This window comes from Heliangelus exortis, chromosome 1 (assembly GCF_036169615.1).
Source record: "Heliangelus exortis chromosome 1, bHelExo1.hap1, whole genome shotgun sequence".
NCBI classification, from domain to species: domain Eukaryota; kingdom Metazoa; phylum Chordata; class Aves; order Apodiformes; family Trochilidae; genus Heliangelus; species Heliangelus exortis.
This window is the reverse complement of record NC_092422.1, coordinates 147,571,559-147,588,872: the sequence shown is the minus strand read 5'-3', so window position 1 is coordinate 147,588,872 and position 17,314 is coordinate 147,571,559. Positions and strand designations below refer to the sequence as shown.

The 17,314-nt window shown below is 47.7% G+C and overlaps 1 protein-coding gene across 2 annotated transcripts; it reads left to right on the top strand.

The window, feature by feature from the left end:
- Nucleotides 1–1,258: 1,258 nt before the first annotated feature.
- LOC139790834 (suppressor of cytokine signaling 1-like) lies at nt 1,259–16,784 on the top strand. Of its 2 annotated transcripts, none has more exons than XM_071732630.1 (4): nt 1,259–1,788; nt 2,474–2,752; nt 12,038–12,162; nt 15,172–16,784. In XM_071732630.1, exon 4 carries the CDS (start codon nt 15,238–15,240, stop codon nt 15,922–15,924), a length of 687 nt encoding a protein of 228 aa, XP_071588731.1. In that variant the 5' UTR covers nt 1,259–1,788; nt 2,474–2,752; nt 12,038–12,162; nt 15,172–15,237; the 3' UTR covers nt 15,925–16,784. The 2 variants fall into 2 exon arrangements, with proteins under 2 accessions (XP_071588731.1, XP_071588739.1); XM_071732638.1 differs by lacking the exon at nt 1,259–1,788 and adding an exon at nt 1,922–2,005.
- Nucleotides 16,785–17,314: the final 530 nt, after the last annotated feature.

Here is a 17,314-nt window from a genome sequence, read left to right as displayed (position 1 = left end):
CAAGACTTACCTTCGGTCTCTGAGCAGTTAAGGCTGCTTGTTACTTTTTGCAACCAAAAAGGGAGAGGAAGAAAAAAGGAAGAATTAGACTAGTCCGTTTAATGTTAAGGCAAGGTGGCTGGTAAAGCCTATGAAGTCACCCAATAAAGGCTATAAATATCCACTGAGGGAAACAGACTCCCTACTAGGCAACTGTAAAGCAAACCACAGATATTTGTGAAGCTGCCATCCAAAAATACAAAGAAAAGTGTGACAAGCCTACTTACAAACCAAAAATGGAACAGATGAGCTCTTCATCTCTGCTGTGATTTAGGGCTCCCGCAGCAGGTCCTCCCACTAAAGCCTCCCTGAAAAAGAATTAAGCACTTTGCCCAGACTCCTAGGGAAGTTTGGAAATTCTTCTGTGTTCAGCAGCATCTTCATGCTTGGTTGAAAGAAAAAACAAAGACTGATGCCTCAATACTCGGTGGAACTTCTGGCAAGGCTGCAGATCAGATTCACTGGTGTGTTTCTGACTGTTTCATGCTCCCTCACAATGCAAAACAGCTGTAAAACTCAAAAGTCAGCTGCTCAACCCGGACTTCCAGCTGCTTTGCATCACCAGGCTGGTGCAGAGCAGCCAGAGCAAGTCAGTGTTCTGTGTTTGCATACAGCTTTTTCAACTGGGCACTTCACCTGGCATGCACACACCAGGGAATGTGTGCAGCAGTCCCAGCAGGATCTGGAGAAACAGTGAAAGAGAGCTCCAATGGTGCTATCAAATCATAGCCTAATTGCAGGCTAGGCCTTTAACAGCTCTGGGGTTGGTACTGAATGCCGAAGTTTATCTTGTCTCCTATTACATCTGTTCTCTTTGAGCACATGCTTTTGGTATGTACCACATGGAGCACTATTTATATTTTACACCTTTTTTTTTTTTTTTTTTTTTTTTTCCGCGTTTTCCCGTGATTTCCAGTATTTTCATGTCATACACCAAGGCATTTTCAGGCATGCTTCTCAAGTGTGCATGACGCTGCCGCACAGGCTGTGCTACCAGCATGCCCGGTACCTTCTGGGCACTTCTGCGGTACCCGAGAGGAGTTGGGAGAACTCCAGCAGTGAAGGTAGAGGTCGGGAGAGCCTCCTCGTTATCGCCGATGTCGAGGGTCCTTGTTTGCTGGCTCTGCTGCCCGGCTCCGTGCATAGCCCCTCGGCCCTGGACACAGCCCCCCGCCCCTGTGTTTCTCAGCTCTGCACCCCCTCCCCGGTGCTTGCGAGCCCCAGCCCAGGGGCACAGAGCAGGGACAGTAACGGGGAGGAGGGGCGGAGCCCCGGGTCCCCGGTGCCGCCGTCGGGGCCCGCCACTGCCTCCTCGGGGCTACGCGTGGCTCCGGCGGGTGCCGGGGGGCGGCAGATGCTGCGGTGTCTTGCCTATGGGGCTCCTCCGCCGGTCTGCAGCAGCAGGGCTTTGACGGCCCCTGCTTTTGTTAACTTTTTGTTTGTTTGCTTGCTTTCTTTATCTCTGGTCAAATCCGTCCAACTTTAAAAAAAAAAAAAAGCCATAAACTTTTTTCTTCTTTACTTTTTTTTACCCCCCTACTTACAAGAGCCACGCCGTGCAAAGCCGGGGTGGTGGAGGAGAGAGAAACCCCTCCCCTTCCCCTCCCCCGTGGCTCCTTCCTCGGAAAAGAAGCACTTGGGGGGTTTCCTCCCCTCCGCGCTGCTCCGCTCCCCGCAGCCGGAGCCACCGCCGCCGCGGCGCCCTCCCCGCGGCCAAGGAGGGCCCGGCGGGCAGCCGCGCCGCCTCCGGTAAGCCGCGCACCGGCCCCTTTGTGAGTTGAGGGGCCGGAGCGGGGTGGGTGGGAGGGAGGGAGAGAGGGAGGGAAGGATGAGGAGCGGGGCCGGCTCGGTTTCGCTTCGGGGGCGGGAGAGCGGCGGCGGGGAGAGCGGCGGGGGCAGGGCCGGGCAGTGGCACTGTCGCCCCGGCACTGAGCGCTCGCTCGCACCGGCCCGGGAGGTGCTGAGAGTAAGTTGTGCGGCATTCACCAAAAACGGCCTTTTTGGAGAAGGGGTGGGGTAGGGTGGGTGGGTGTTTGTAGGAGGGTGTTGTCTGTCTCCCCTGCTGCCCTCGTGGCTTCTTCCCTTGCAGCCCCCCCGCTGGTTTGGCTCCGGGGGGCGCTGGGGATGTTGCCGGCCAGAGAGGAGGGGGCGTGTTGGGGGCCCGGGGAGCCTTCGCCGAGGAGATTCGGGGAGAGTTTTGGGAGCCCGCAGCTCGCTGCTGGACCTGAAGGGAGCCATGTGCCGTGTTGGGTGTAGCCTGTGATTCTTGAGGCTTGTCATACCGTCAAGGTGTTCTCCACAGCATCAGGGCAGGGAGATGCTGATTTTAAAGTGAAACTTACAGATTCGGTAGTGGGTCCTGTAGAGAAGCAGCCGCACGAGTCCCGGGGAGTGGGTCACTTGGATCTTCACGCCACATCTTTCCTTCGCACAGACCCCTGGAGAAGCGATGCGCAGGGTGCTAGGCATGATCTTAGCTGGAAAAGGGATCTGCCTGACAGAATCAAAGGCGCTACGGGGGAAGGGGGTAACCGTGCACCAGGAGCATGCCCTTTGGGGTTGCCCTTGAGAGGCAGAGGAGCTCGCCATCCTCCAGAGCCGGTACAGTCAAAACGCAGCCTCACACCTGGCTTTTCTCAGAAGATCAGTGCTGCATGCCCGTGAAAAGCGTCGCCGGCAAAGGTTATCGCTCAGACCTCCTCCTTTATGCAATGTGAGTCATGGTGCTCGCAGCCATGTAGGATCCGCTACTCACTTTTTCCCTCAAACACACAAGCTCTGACTGAGGATTTTGGAATAGTTACTACCAAAAACCTCAGCCTTGCTCTTATGATCTTTTTTCTTTTTATTTTTTTTTTTATTTTTTTTTTTTTTTCCTTTTTTTCTTTTTTTCAAGAACTTAGTTTATGTATTCTTTCCTGCTCTGTAGGAGCTTGGAAGCAGGATCTGGATGAACCCTGGAGGTAACTGAGAGGAACTCAGGAATGTTAAATAAACGTCCCTGGCTTTTTTCTTTCCCTGCATGGGTGAGGGAGGGGGATGTGGCTTGACCATTGTTCTGGAAACTTGAGGGTAAAGAGTATTGTTAGCAAGCTGCTATTTAGGAGTGTGTGGTCCAGACAGCGCCATTTGCTAGTTGTAGTCCTTGCAGCTCTCAGAGAACTTAAACGAAAAACCCAGTCACACGTTGACCATGCTTTTAACTCTGTAAAATGAGTTAGGAGCAGAAATAACTCCAGTTTCCTGATGTTTCATGCACTACTGACAGTGCCCTTCAGAGGGTATGCAGGCATATCTTCTTTCTCCAAACAATTGCATCTGGAGTTCAGATGCTGTGTGAACATCAAATAGCCCATTCAGTCATAGTGGGGCCATGGTCATGTGCTTAAAAATTATGTACACGCACAGAAATCTGTGGGATTGAGGCTCTGTTATCGCATAATGCTGGTTGAATCAAGTTACAACGAGATGTGGCCAGTTGCTGCAGATGAAGCCAAGCTTTGTTTCTGTGTTTGTGAGCGATTCTGCTGGGAATGTGATTTAAAATGTAGTTGTTGAAGTGTGGATTATTGTTGCTTCCAGAGTAAAAGGCTCTTGGGCACAAACTCGTGAGATTACTGGGATGCCAGCCTCCCACACAGGCTCCCATCTTCTCCTGAGCTACACTGTGATCTAGGCCTATGTTATTTCTGTGCTCTTTGTTATCATTCAGTATGTTGTATGTCCTTCAATAACCTGACTTGCTTATCACTTAGTGAAGGGTAGTGGGGTTGAGAAGCAGCACAGGGCTTTTGTTTAAGATTGCATAGGAAGGCAGAGGTAAACTGTGCTGGGGTCCTGAAGAGCAGGCATAGAGAAGCACCAGGGAAAAGCTGAGCTTCTGCCCGTCATCCCAGATGTGTGTTCTTGCCATGCCTGCTTGGAAAGAGCCAAATTCAGCTTCCAGGTGACAGCTTCAAAATATGCAGCCAGTCCTGCTTAGTCTCAATCCAACTGGGATTTCTGTGAAGTTGGTGGTCGGTTTGCGCAAGGGTGGTGCTGGAGTTGGGTGGTGTAAGTTTTTAGTTGCTGTCACTAATACTGTGGTTGCATTGCTAAGAAACAAAGGAGAAAATGTGCCTTTGGAGCAGTTTCTTCCCTTGCTCCTCTTTCTTTCCATCCCCGTTGGGGTTTTGCTCTTGCCTCTGGGTCTTTCTCTGCATTTTCTTGCCACCCCCACCTCCCCCTACCACCCACAGGCTTCTCTCTCCTGGTTTCTCCCACCTTACTTTGGTCAGCAGTTAGCAGACAATGCCAGTACTTAAATATGACATAATTTAGGTAGGGTTCACAACTGTGGTTAGATTAATAAAAGCTGTGGGAAGATGCTGTGTTCCTGAGCCGTTATTCCAGGCCGCTTGCTAAAAGCTCTCAAGCCAGGAGAGGTGGGCACCTGCATCTCTGTCTGTAAAGGAAAATGTGAACGTGAGAAGAGCCAAGAGTGCCATATAGAGATGGTATATTTGTACAGAGTAAAGATTTTAAGTGTGTGCGTCATTAGGTGGCATCACATATTTATTTAAAATAATGCAACTAAATGCTGCATTAATTAGGTCCTTGATTACGTGCAAGTAGAGGCAGAAGGCAGGTGTGATACCAGCTTACCCCCTTCTGTCTTGTCAGTCTACTTTGCTGGTGCCTGCTCTTCTTGTTTGCATTTTTGCATATCCTGTAGTCTTCTGACTTGATAAGGTGTTTATTAGCTCACCAGTTTGCTGAAATTCGTCTCAAACCCTTACAAAAAAAAAAAAAAAAAAAAAAAAAAAAAAAAAAAAAAAAAAAAAAAAAAAAAAAAAAAAGTGGTGTTTGATGTAGTAGGATTTTGGTGGCTTTGTGTTAGTGAGTGGTCAAAGTGACTTGAGTAAAATTCATTTCCCCCCCTGACCAAGTGCAAGATTTCAAGTTAAGATTTAGAAGTGAGAGGTGTAAAAACTTCTTACTTCTTAAACTTTTGAGAGTCTTTGCTTCTGCTTGGTAGGTATTTAATAGCATAAAAATGTTAATTCAGTTTTAATAAAATCGCTAAAAGCTGGTTTTGTGTTGCCTTTGGAGACTGTTGAGCTGCCCCTTATTTTTGTCCTCTTCAGTGGAGAAATGAAAAGGCCTGTGTGCACTTCACAGGAAATGAGTGTCTGATACAGGCTTGCAGGCTGCACATTTCCAAGAACTGCTCTCAAGGTATTTTGATAATGCACATTCTCTCTGCCTTCTCCCTTCCTGCTCCCCATGTGCTTTCTGTGCCTCTGCTTGTTCACAAACACGTGCGAAGTACAAGGGAAACAATTGCATGGTGCCAATATTAAGTTTGCAGAAAGGCTGCTTTAGCTCTGCATCTGCTCTTTGGAGCTCTGGCTGGCAAAATTGGGTTGAGCAGGCGGAATTCTGTTGCCTTTGTCTAAGGAGAAAGATTTTGTCCTCCCCCTCACTCCCTGCAAATGCTGAAGAAAAATTTTGCCTTCAGATTGTGCCTTGTGCAACAGAGATAATTTTTTGTGTGCTTGTGTGTAATTCTGCAGTTCAGAAACAGTTTGGATCTACTTTCGTACTTCCTCAGTAGCAAAGTTTATTTGGAAACTTAGGCTAAGGCAGTCAGGGAAGAAAACAAGTGTGACTGTGAGCAGTTGGAAAATGTCAGAAGATCTCCATTCCTGTTCCTTCAATCTGAACTGTGCTTTGCAGCCTGCTGAAGGAGCTTTGCTGTAACTGTGGAGAGTTTGGTGTAGGTTTGCCTGGCTCAGCACACTCGTGGTCATGTACACAGAAGCCAGCGAGAATGGTTTGGTTATGCTTTTTGACAGACCAGCAATGTTGTTCTTAATCCATGTTATTCTTCTTTGAGTTCTTCCTTGTTTCCTGGTGAGAGATTTTGGGACATGGAGGGAGGGAAGCCAGAGGTGGAGAAACATTCCCCATTTCCCCCTGCTAGAAGTTATGTTCATCTCCTAAGGCCCAGCTAAGTGTCATAGTGGGCCAGGAGCTCCACTTGATCAAGAGGATGCTGAGACAGAGGAAATGTCTCTTTCTAACCTCATTGCCACAGCCATTTCTGATTCAGAGCTGCTTTAGCAGTAATCACTGAAACAGCCTGTTTGTGTAGGATGCACACCAATATTCAAGTAGGCATATAAAAGCAAGAGGTGCTGATCTTTTTAGTCATTGAAAAAATAACAAAAAAACAGTCTGAGCTGCCTAAACTCTGCAGGAGATTCAAAGTTGATTCTTTGTAGTGACTTTATAAAGCTTTGTTTACTTCTTCAGTTTTATCCAATAAGTGCTGGGCTCCCCTTAATCTTATGTAAATTTTGAATGGTTAAGTGGTGGCTTAAAAACCTGACACTAAAAACCCCCAACCCTTTGCTGCTGGATCCCTGTGCCTGGGTGTGCTAAAGCATAGTGTGGTGAATACTTTACAGAGAGCCATTTGAGAAAGAAGAGAAATGAGACTCATCAGATCAGTGCTCTCACTTTCCTCAGCAGCGGTGTTTTAATGCCTATGCGATTGGAGATTTTCGTTTAATGAGTTTTAAAATTAGTTACTTTTCAATCTCAGTCACCTTTGAACTTCCTCCCTTCTAGTTTTATGAAAGAGCATAAAAAGAGAAGCCTGATTGTACCGTATCTTTCTCTTGCACCCCCTTGTATCTCTCTGCTCTATAAACTGACTATAAAATTTCTCTAGTCACTCTCTGTCTGAATACTGACATGTGACTTCAACTCTGTTTTTGTTTAAAGTGACTGGAACTCAGCATATTATCTCAGGTGGGATCATTACTGTTACGTTTCCACCCATCCATTTTGCAACCTCACGCTTGTGTTTGCTTCTTGTTTTTTTGTGACTGCTTTTGCATTCGGAGCTGGAGCTTTCCTTAATGAACTCTCAGCACGGTTACTCGGCTCATTTGTCAGCTGCGCCACCTAATTTATCACTCTTGGAAATACAGACCCAATTTATATTCCATCAACTCTGCATCACTTCCATTGGTTAGGACAGAGTCTTGCCTGACCTCCTGGTGCTTGCCCCCTTGTTGGATCTTGAGGGACTTTCAACTCCTGGGGCCTACAGAGTGATTTTATCATTGGTCACCCCGGAGAGGTGATGGAGGAGATTTGCTTCTTTTCCAGCTGGGTGCCTGGGTTTAAGTCCTTCGAGGCTTGAAGCTGCCTGCTGAGCGGGGGCATTATTAAATAAACCTCCTATGTTTGAGGTGTTGTGGGCAATGGCAGCTTTTACAGACCATGGGAGGAGTTTTCTAGAAAGGGACCTGGGTCAAGATGTGTGTTTGCATGGGCAGGAGGAAGGGAGCTGATCGCACCTGAGATAGGGGAGGTTTTGGTCTCCTTGTACCCACCAACATGCCAAGCAGCAGGGAAGGATGTTCTGCAAAACGAGCTGAGTCAATCCAGGAGGAAAAAGCAGCAGCTTGGATGGTGACAGAGAGGTGATCATATGTGCAGGGGATAAAATGCCTTGGTTTCCTCAGGACACCCCTTTTCCACTTCCTGTCACCCCAGGGTGCAACTGCTCCTTGTCTTCTGTCCAGCAGGTCCCAGGGACCTGCTGGCTCTTTACCTCACACACCACATCTTGGTTTTTTACTTGCTCTGGCATGGAGGCTTTGGGGAAGTGCAAGACACATACCAGCAGATGTTGCTTCTTTCAGATACCATCTTCCTGCTGAGGAGCTCTGTCTGAGGATTGCCTCTCCCCCACAATCAGGTAGCCACATGTCAGGTAGCCATGTGCTGCTCCTGCCTTAGCAGCACATTTCAAAAAATGTTGTTTACAGCATTTGCAGCCCTCTGGCAATCAGTAGTGGCAGCTGATTTGATTGAGAGTGCTCCTGCCTTTTAATCTCAACCAGCCATTTCCAACTTCCTACAGAATCCCAGAGTATATCCTGTTGACTTCCTCTTCTACTGTCACTTTTCCTCATCTCTTCTGATAGAGCAACTCCTTTGCCCCCTTCAGGTTCAAAACCACCAAATACTGGAGAATGTCCTCAGCATCCTGTGTAGTAATAATAAAAAATAATATCTGCTTGCTGATACCCCAGTCAACTAAATGATCCCCCTAGCGGGTTTCTGGTTTTGATAACTGAAAGTACCATTTGTTTTCGGGTTTTCTGGTTTGTTTATCTTGGCTACCTGCTGTCCCAGCTTCATGACAGCCATCCTCATGTAAATATGCTCCCTACCATCAGTGGTTTATATTCCTTTATATTTGCTCCGCCAGGTTTAGCTTTTCATGTTCTGAAGGATTATTGAGATTGCAGAGAGATTTGGGCAGGGACTGTGGTTTTGTAGCGTGTGTTTTTGGTGCCTCGTATTCCATGGTAGAGGCTCTTGCAAGCTGTCACACCTGCAGCTTATATGTATGGTCTGAACTACGTTGTGCCCCAAGCCTGTCGTCTTAGCCAGGCAGCATCTCTGCTCCACAGTTAGTGGGAGGTTTGCACACTCTTGTCTTTAAGATAAGACACTTCAAGATTTCCTAAATAACTTCTCATGACTTAACTTATTTTGTTTCTTTTCACTTTTGACTCTCAGGCCTAGTTTCTTTATTTTGTGTGCTGGAAATCCCCCATTATGAAACTCAGTGTTGTGGTACATTTGTACTTTCTGACCCTCACCCCTTGCTCTGAAGTACCCGGTACTTCCATGCCCCCTTGCATCTTCTGAAGCTGGTCTTTGTGAAGGGAGGATCTGCCCCCTGTGTCTCTGTGCTCTGGGTCGTTACTGATTAAGTGCCTGGATTTCCTCTGAAATCCTAGTTCTGGTACTGAACCAGTTCTAGCTGCAAACTCTGCTCATTTCTTAGAGTTAGCTACTGCTTTGAATTCCTTTCCTGCTAAATGCAATGGTTTTGATAAGAGGCCCTAGCCATCACAGGGACTGCTGATGGCCTTCACTTCTCAGGATTTACTCATAGGAAATGAGTGCTTGAACAACTGAAAAAAAAAGTCAATTTAGCTGAGAGACCATGGAACAGAGAAAGCATACATGTGTTGCTGGTCTGGGGATGGAGGGAGCTCGTGGAGGCTGAGGAGCCATGACTGGTGGATGCAGAGCTCTGCCCTGATGAAGGTTGAGGATGCATCCCTGAGCATCACAACCCTCTTACCTCTGATCCCTGATCTTGCATCAGAGAGACAGGACAGAGCATTTCCAATAGGGAGCCATGGGGGACTGGTGTTGTCTTGGCCTCTTTCTTCCTCCACACTGTGTCCTCCTCTTCCCAGTTCCTCATTTCTGCACCCAAACTGAGGGGACTGAGGAGACCCCCAGCCTCCATCCCAGGGGTGCTGGTTTCTCAGCTGTTGGGTGATGGGGAGAGAGGGAAGGTAAAGCAAGGCAGCCATGTGGAAGATGTGTCCCCTAGCTTAGCACAGGGCTGAGGCTTCAAGTAGTTCTGCTACACCAGCATTTGCAGGGATAGCTGCTCCCTATAAACCTGCAGAAGTTGGGAGCAATGCAACTGGGCTTCCTTCACTTACCAAAAATGCTGTTTTCTTGGCCAGAGGGAAGCAGCAGCTCTCCTTAAGACATGGCAGAATAACCTCACCTGTAGCTTTCAAACTTAGCAGTAACCCCTACTGATTTCTTTTTTCTAACTTCTTTTGTTTTTAAATTTTCTTTTCCCCAGTTAGGAGTAGAGGGGGAATTCAGTCAGTCTGAAATAGAAGCTGTCTTTGCTAGAAGTCAGTTGAGAGTTTTACTTGCTGTGGAACAAGTTGTAGTTGCTTGTGGCTACTGCATAGCAGCCTTAAAGTTCCGGGGAGTGATGTGGCTTCTCTGTTATTCTGAAGTGGCAGGATTAGAGTTTTGCACCAGTCTATTTCTGTGAGGAATGGGCTGTTCATTTTGAAGTAGTTGTTCTGAATGTGCATTGTATTTCCAAGGTATGAAGGGACCATGAAAATGGGGTCTTCCAGCTCTTTTGGTTAGTCCAGGAAGAGCAACTAGCTTTCCGTGTAAACTACCACTGTTATGCAGAAACCGTCCTTCCTCAAAGAGTATTTGGCATGTGTCATGTTGTCTTCTGGGCTTTCTTGGGGTAAAAACCTTTTAGTCTGTATCAGCAGAGTGTCGTGTCAATGCAAAAGGCACATTCCACAGAAAAATATTGTAAGAAGCAGAAAACCTAAATATCAGAGCCATGAGAAGTTATTTGTGGGTTTTGAAGCATGTGCTTCAAACCTATGAAGTTGGGAAGGGTTTGATAAGACCAGTCCTCTTGCAAAGTCTACAGCTCCTGGTTCCCAGAGTTGGCATGCAGGATACTCCTGCTCAGCATCTCTACTGCCTGGGGGCAGGAGCTGTCACAGTGTGTGTGCTGCCTTTTTTTTAATGTTATTTATATATTTCATATTTATGGTTTTTATATTGCATCCTTGTTGAACATTGGTCTTCTGGGGAAATATGGTTTTGGTTTGGGATGTGTTTGTGTGGTGTGGGCTTTTTTTTTCTTGTTTTCCACCTATTCCCTTCACATGTCAGACATAATGGCAGCCTCTCATCAAACCCTATTTATAGCTGTGGCTATAACAGGTAGAGGGAACTGTAGCATCTCTTAGGCCTGCTTTGTGCTGGAGAAATTGGCTGTGATTAACTTTGGTCTCCTTAGCTGGGCTGCACCACATTCCTCACCCAACCACAACTCCCTCTGCACTCTTTGGCGCGCATCTGTCTGTGCATCTCCTGCCCTTCCCTTCCCCCTCTGTGAGCCCTTTCTGGATCATCCCGAGTCGCCTTGGCTGTGGTAGGGTGTTTGTCACAGGGGGCACTGGTGTGGCTGTGCAGTCACTCACTGGGATGGTGATGGGGTGGTTTATAGCAGTGGCAGCTGTGGGAACCAGGCTGGCCCACCATTAAAACACAGCACTGCGTGCTTGGCTCTTTCCAGGGAGGTTTCTCTTCCCGACATTGGCTCCAGCTTTCCTTTGAAACATCCTCTCTGACCACAAATCAGTAGGCTGCGCATTTCTGTGGGATGGAGACGTGCAAGGAAAAGATGTCTGCTCAAGCTCTGCTGCAAGGGCTTGGAGGGTACCTCAGGGAGAGCTTTTCTAAATTACCCCAGCCTCCATCTAACTGCTCTGGGAACTGCGGGATGCATAACTGGGAGGTGCCGAAGCCAACTGGAGTGGGTAGCATAGCAATGGACAAGACCCACAGTTCTGCTAGTTGCCAGTCAACGTGGCTTGTGGGATGTGTGTCCAGCCTGGGCTCAGCTTGGGAGGATGCAGAGACATCATGTTAAGTAATGGAGCCTTGGGTGTAAGTGAAGCCTCTCAGGACTGTGTCTGAAAGGCATGCGGAAGGTTGGCTTTGTTTTCTCAGCTTGCTGATGGATCCACTGACAGATATGTGATTGCACAAGTGGTGGTTGACTGCTCCACCAGATCAGCAGGTTTGGTTTTTCATTCATGAGGTGAGAAAGAAGAGGCTCGAGCTGGAGAAGCAGAGCAGAAGAGCATGGGCCAGAATAGACTGGGTCACTATTTAGATAAATTAGCAGTGAATGGCTACCTATGTGGTTTCAGATAAAACACTCTAAAATGGTATGCATTGCATTGAGCCCAAATTTGAGTTTGCTGTTCTGATAACTAAAACCTTATTCCTGTTGCCATCATCTCTTAACATTTGGGTTTTACAGTTCATGCTTTCAGAAGGTGATGGCAACTTTGCGGGTTTTTGCATTTGTCCCTAGGCCATCTGTGAGCTGTCTGGACCTAATCAGCTCATGGCTTTGTAAGTAGCAATAATAAAACAACACCAACAATAATCTGTTTTCTCTGTTGCTATCTGAAGTGCTGTATACATGTTTCTGCAATAATCCAGGTCAAGGAAGTTGAGGCAGACAACCTGTCCCCAGTTTTGTTGTAGTTCAGATCCACATTAAGGTGAACTAATAAGATTAATAGTCACCTGCTCAATTGATGTCTCTTTCTTTTCAAAGGATGGATCTGCTCTTAAGTACAGCTTTGCAAAAACTGGGAAGTGTCTCATCGGAGCTCTTGAATTTGGACCACTTCCAGGCCTGACATCCAGAAACTCATCCCTATGGGTGGTAAATCTAAAGAGGTAAGCTCTTCCAAGTGTCCTGCAAGAACGTGTCATAGCTGAGGACCTGAAGCTGCTGTGCCCTGGGGTGCAGGGCTGACTTGGCTGATGCCAGAGGCTGCGTACAATCCCTTAGTTTGTTAGCACTGTCTCCTTATATGAAATATGCTGCTTTGTCTGGGTAGTGAGCAAGGAGGAAAGCAGAATGCCCAGTGTCAAGAGCACTTATTTTGAAAAGCTCTTGAACTCGCAGTACATCAGAGGAAACTTATCCAGTCTTTTAATTAGTGGAATGATGGATTTTTAGGTTACATTGCTTTGGCTGTAAGCACTGTTCTGAATGTGTTGCAGCAGAGATGTAGTAACATGTTTGGGTGTTGGGGTTTTTGGGGCTTTTTTGGAGGGGAGCTGGGGGAAAAGCAAACTGTGGTGTGGCAAATAAGAAGCAGAACTGATTATGCATGTGTAATATTTCATTACACCCTGCGGCTGGCTTATTCCTAATTCTGAGAGTCTGCTTATCCTTCTTGATGGGGGAGGCCAGGTACATGTAGGACCCATTGACCTATTAAAAGTGAACCTTAAAGATAGTATCAGGAAGCACTTCTAGAGTGAGTACTAATATAACTAACAGTGCACTGCAGGCCAGGCAGTCATCTGTTGGAAGTGGGTCACTGAAGCTAAACAAATTTACACCATCTGAGGCTCTGACCCATATGTAGATTTCAAACTGAGCGAACAAATTGTGAGGGTGCTATTTTTGCATTTACTTTGAATTCGAAACGATGATACAGTCTCAGCTGTTAGTCAGTCAGACTTCTAGTAGCAGTGGATTTTTCTTAAAGGATTTGGGAGAATGACTCAAGGTTGGAAACTGGGACAAACAAGTTTATTTTTTATTCCTGTCAAATAGCATCTGCAGCCTTAAACAAATTATCTATTTGTTATTTTTAAAACTAGCCTGGAAATGAAAGACAGCTGCCTGCTTCTGTTTTCCTCCTTGAATTCATTTTCCAACCTAGAACCACGAGGTTGGCAAAACTTCTGTTTGGACCCAAGAGAAGTTGCTGTTTTGGGAAGAATGGCTGCTGGTGGCAGCAAGGCTCCTTCTCGCTCCTGTTGGAGGCTATAGCTGCAGCCCGGCAGGCAGCTGGTGGGAGTATGACCTTCTTCTTCTTAAGTAGCTAATGTCAGAGGGCTCTATATGGCTTTGTTGCCCAGCAGAAATGAGAAAGAAAAGGACAAAGATGCTGCAATTTCTTGTGGTGCCAACAGCGCTGGGTGTTTGGTGGTGATAGATGGCCCTGGTCACTGCACGTGGTGACTGTGTTTACTTGCGTTCTGCTCACTAAATCAGCTTCCCCTCAGATTTATTCTGACTTGCTGAACCATCTGAGCAGCTTTCAGCTGCTGCTTTTCTATTTATTTGTTAAATGGAAAAAAGAAAACCCAACTTGATTAACTCCTTCCTGGCCCTCCCACCTTTCTGTGAGCATGGAATTTCCCTCCCATGGTAACATGTAGCTAAAGAGCAGGATCAGCAGCAAGCAGAGCAGTACGAGGGATCTTAGTGGCTTATGGACTGAAAATTGCTGGGGTAGAAACAAGAAGCCTCCCAGGCTGCTCTTAGACAGGGTGTTTATGGCTCCATGTATGGAGACCTGTGTGATAACTAAATTGCTGGTATTACTGTTAAGTATTCAGAGAAATGTTAGGAGAGAAAAGATGAGTGTAGGCAAGGCAATGCCAGGCAGGTGCCTTCTTTCCGAAACTCCTGTGCCAGGGAAGGACATTTGGCCCTGCTGGTCCATGTCCTCTGCTGGGATGCAGAATGAGTTCTGCTCAGTTGTCCAGCTGACACGAGCACCAAAAAGGGAGTGAGGCTTTTGAATAGCTGGCAAAGGATGCGAGGTAAGGGGAACCTCGCAAGGAGCTAGTCCTAACCTGAAGCTTTTCCTCCAGGGCAAGCCTTTTCCAGGTCTCTGCATGTTCCCTGTGAGCCCTGATCCTTCCAAGAGTCTATGGCAGAGGGGACTGCTGGAGACGGGGGAGCGTGTCTCTTCCTGTGCTGCAGGCTGCGTGTCAGCGGTCTGCTCTGCTGTCAGCGAGTGTGCCGGGGTTAATGGAGAACGTCAGGGGACTGAGGGCAGGGTTTGGCGGTGAGCTACTGACTTGTCAGGCCTGGGGAAGTGGTATGTAACAGCTCAGCTTCTCACACAGAATGAGCCTCTGGCTCGGAGTTGTGGTTTTTATGCTTATGCGTATATACACACACATGCAGAATATGTTGTTTTTTTTAATATAATTGAAATTACTTGGATGGCTCATGGCAAGACTGGGTGCAGGAATCTGCGTTTCTGAAATCTGAAAACAGACAGCCTGGTTATAACATGAGATGTGCAGGAGATGGGCAGAGCTGTGGCAGCAAGGGAGGAGACTTAGAACTGTCTGCTGGCGGGGGGAGATGTCCCTCCAAGCAGAAAAAGAAGAGGCTGGAAGGGTCTGAGCACAACCATTCCTTGGATGTCACCAGCATCTGGTACCAGCATTAAGTGCTCTCATTTGTGACAGCTCTGGCCCTGAAGTTGGTGATGATATATTCCATAAAGGGGTCTTAATCCGAGACCTTTGCATTCTCCTGAACAGGCATGGCCTGTGGTAGTGATGAGGTAGTGGTTCCCGATGTTTGGTGGGAAAGGCTCTTTCCCACCTTCTGCTTCTTCTAAGTCCTGTTGTCTGTCCTTCAGTCAGAGAAAGGGTTGGGGAGACATGAGGAAACCTTTCTGCCTTTCACTGAATGACAACGTAAACAATACTTTCCCGCCTGGGGACATTTTTCTCTTCTGATATGGGATGTCATTTCCACTTTCCCGTCTCAAGGCCACTCTGAAAACCCCCTAAACATCCAACAGAGGGAAATAGTGAACACTGAGATCTGCTAGGTTCAAACCAGCCCACTGAAGGGTGTGTTGGGGAGCCCCTGCTTAGAAGAATGTACCGGGTTTGCCTCACTCTCCTTCTGTCCCACAGGCTGGATGCAAAAGAGGAAGCATGGTAAAGGCAGCATCTTTCCAGGACCCATGGGCTCTTTGAGAGATGATCAGAGGGAGGCCAGATGATCTACACAACACGCATGCCACTGTTTCTCATCCACAAAGTCAGCATCGGAGCGTCCTCCCCAGCCCCGCGCCCCCCGGCTTGCCCGATCGTTTCCGGATGTTTCGCAGCTGCGAGTGGGAGGTCCTGGAGCGATCCCTCAATATCCTTCAGGCCAGCGACTTCTACTGGGGCCCCTTGTCCGTGGGGGAGGCTCACGCCAAGCTCCAGGGGGAGCCCGTTGGCACCTATTTGGTGCGGGACAGCTCGCAGGGGAACTGCTTGTTCAGCCTGAGCGTGCGGATGCCGACCGGGCCCGTCAGCCTCCGAATCTCTTTCCAGGAGGGTTATTTCCGTCTGAAGAACTGGTTTTCGGACTGTGTGGTCCGGCTGCTGGAGCTGGTGGTGGCAGGGACCCGAAACAACCCTTTACATTTCGACGAGATGGGGGGAACCCCCCTTGTCTTCTCTGAGCCCCTGTGCCGGAGCCGTCGGGCGGTGCCCACGCTGCGAGAACTGTGCTGCCAGAGCCTGCCCGCCGGTGCTGCGACGGGGCGTGGAGCAGGGCTGGGGAGCTCCTCTGGGATGCACCCCAGGGAGGAGTCGGTGCCACCCCTGGGTGGAAGGGGAGGGTCAGAGGGTAGCATGGTCATCCCCAGCCCCTCCCTGTCCTGGAGTGGGAGATGATGCTGTGTGCATTGGAGACAAAGGGTGACTGCTGGTGGGGCACACCCCACGCTGGTGGAGCTGGACTGGCTGCTGGGAGAGGAAGGGAAGGGTAGGGGGAACAGGGCTTGAACCTGCTGGCCGTGGCAGCTGTGTCCTCATACATTCACAGTGCATATGGCCTGCCACAGAGATCTTTGGTGCGAGGACCTGAGGAGCAGAGGTTTGCCCTCACCCCCTCTTCCCCACCTCCTGTTCTCTGCTCCATTTATAATTTATAAGCTTGAGAAGAAGATGAGTTGCCTGCCCTCCCAGGTCAGCCCTGTGTTTTCCTCTACCCCAAAGTGGCCAGACTAATTCTTGTTACAAATCTGCCCTCGTGAAGTGGAACAGCTGAGTCCAGTCCCACAGTAGTGCAGCTCTGGCATCAGTGGGCATGTCCCTTGTGCCCACCAGATACCCACATGACTGCAAAGGAGCACGAACAGATTGCTCTCCTTGCAGCACAAAATGCCACTTAAGAGACCAGTGTTTGAACTTAAAGAGGAAAACCATCTCAGCCCCGTAGGATACATGCAGCTTCTCTGGCTTTTGCATAGTTTCAGCAGACTTTTGGGAGCGCAGATGAGATACTTCATGCTAAGGGCATGGTGTTCCTGCGGAGGTAACTTTGTTCCGGAGAGCCAAGGCTGCCCTGGGAGAGTGTGAACAGATGGGATCCAGTGCCCTTTCTTACGCTCATCTGATAGTATGCTGCTGCCACCTATAGATAGTAAAAAAGATGATGTGGGTTTGCCTCAAAAAAGGCAGAGAATTTTTTTATACGACTTCAAAAATTTTTAATAAACATGTTTTTATACTTGTTTTTAGAATTCAGCAAATACTTGGCAATATTTTCATATTCAGGTTGGAAACCTGGTTGGTTTAGTGTTGAGAGATGGTAATCAAACTTGAAAGTGAACAAGGGAAATGCTTACAAAGACCAAAAGCAGAACATAAATGAACAGTCATAGCTGGGAACAATAAACTTAATTCATATTGCAGTGTAATCAAGTAAAGAATTTTTTAACATTAGTTACTTCCTGAAAATGTAGGATTTAGATTTTCAGAAGTGTTTTTAATACCTTAAAATTTGTACTGAGTGTTTGAAAGAAGCACAAGTAATTGAAGATCCTAGAACAGGGCACAGCATCAGTAAACTTGAACTGGTGAAGATGAGTACAGATGAGAGGAACAGAGTTGGCTTAAATAGAGTTAAATAGAGTTCATTTAAGGGGTGCACGCAGGTACAAATTCTTTGAAATAAGTGACTGAGAACAGTTCTGTGAAAGGAGAAATTCAACACTGTAAAATTTTGAGCCAAGCTGTTTTGCACGCTGCCAAGGATCCACAGCCATGCGGGCAGCCTGCT

Excerpts from the sequence above, each read along its gene's own strand:
- LOC139790834 (XM_071732630.1), top strand. The coding sequence starts at position 15,238 with ATGATCAGAGGGAGGCCAGATGATCTACACAACACGCATGCCACTGTT.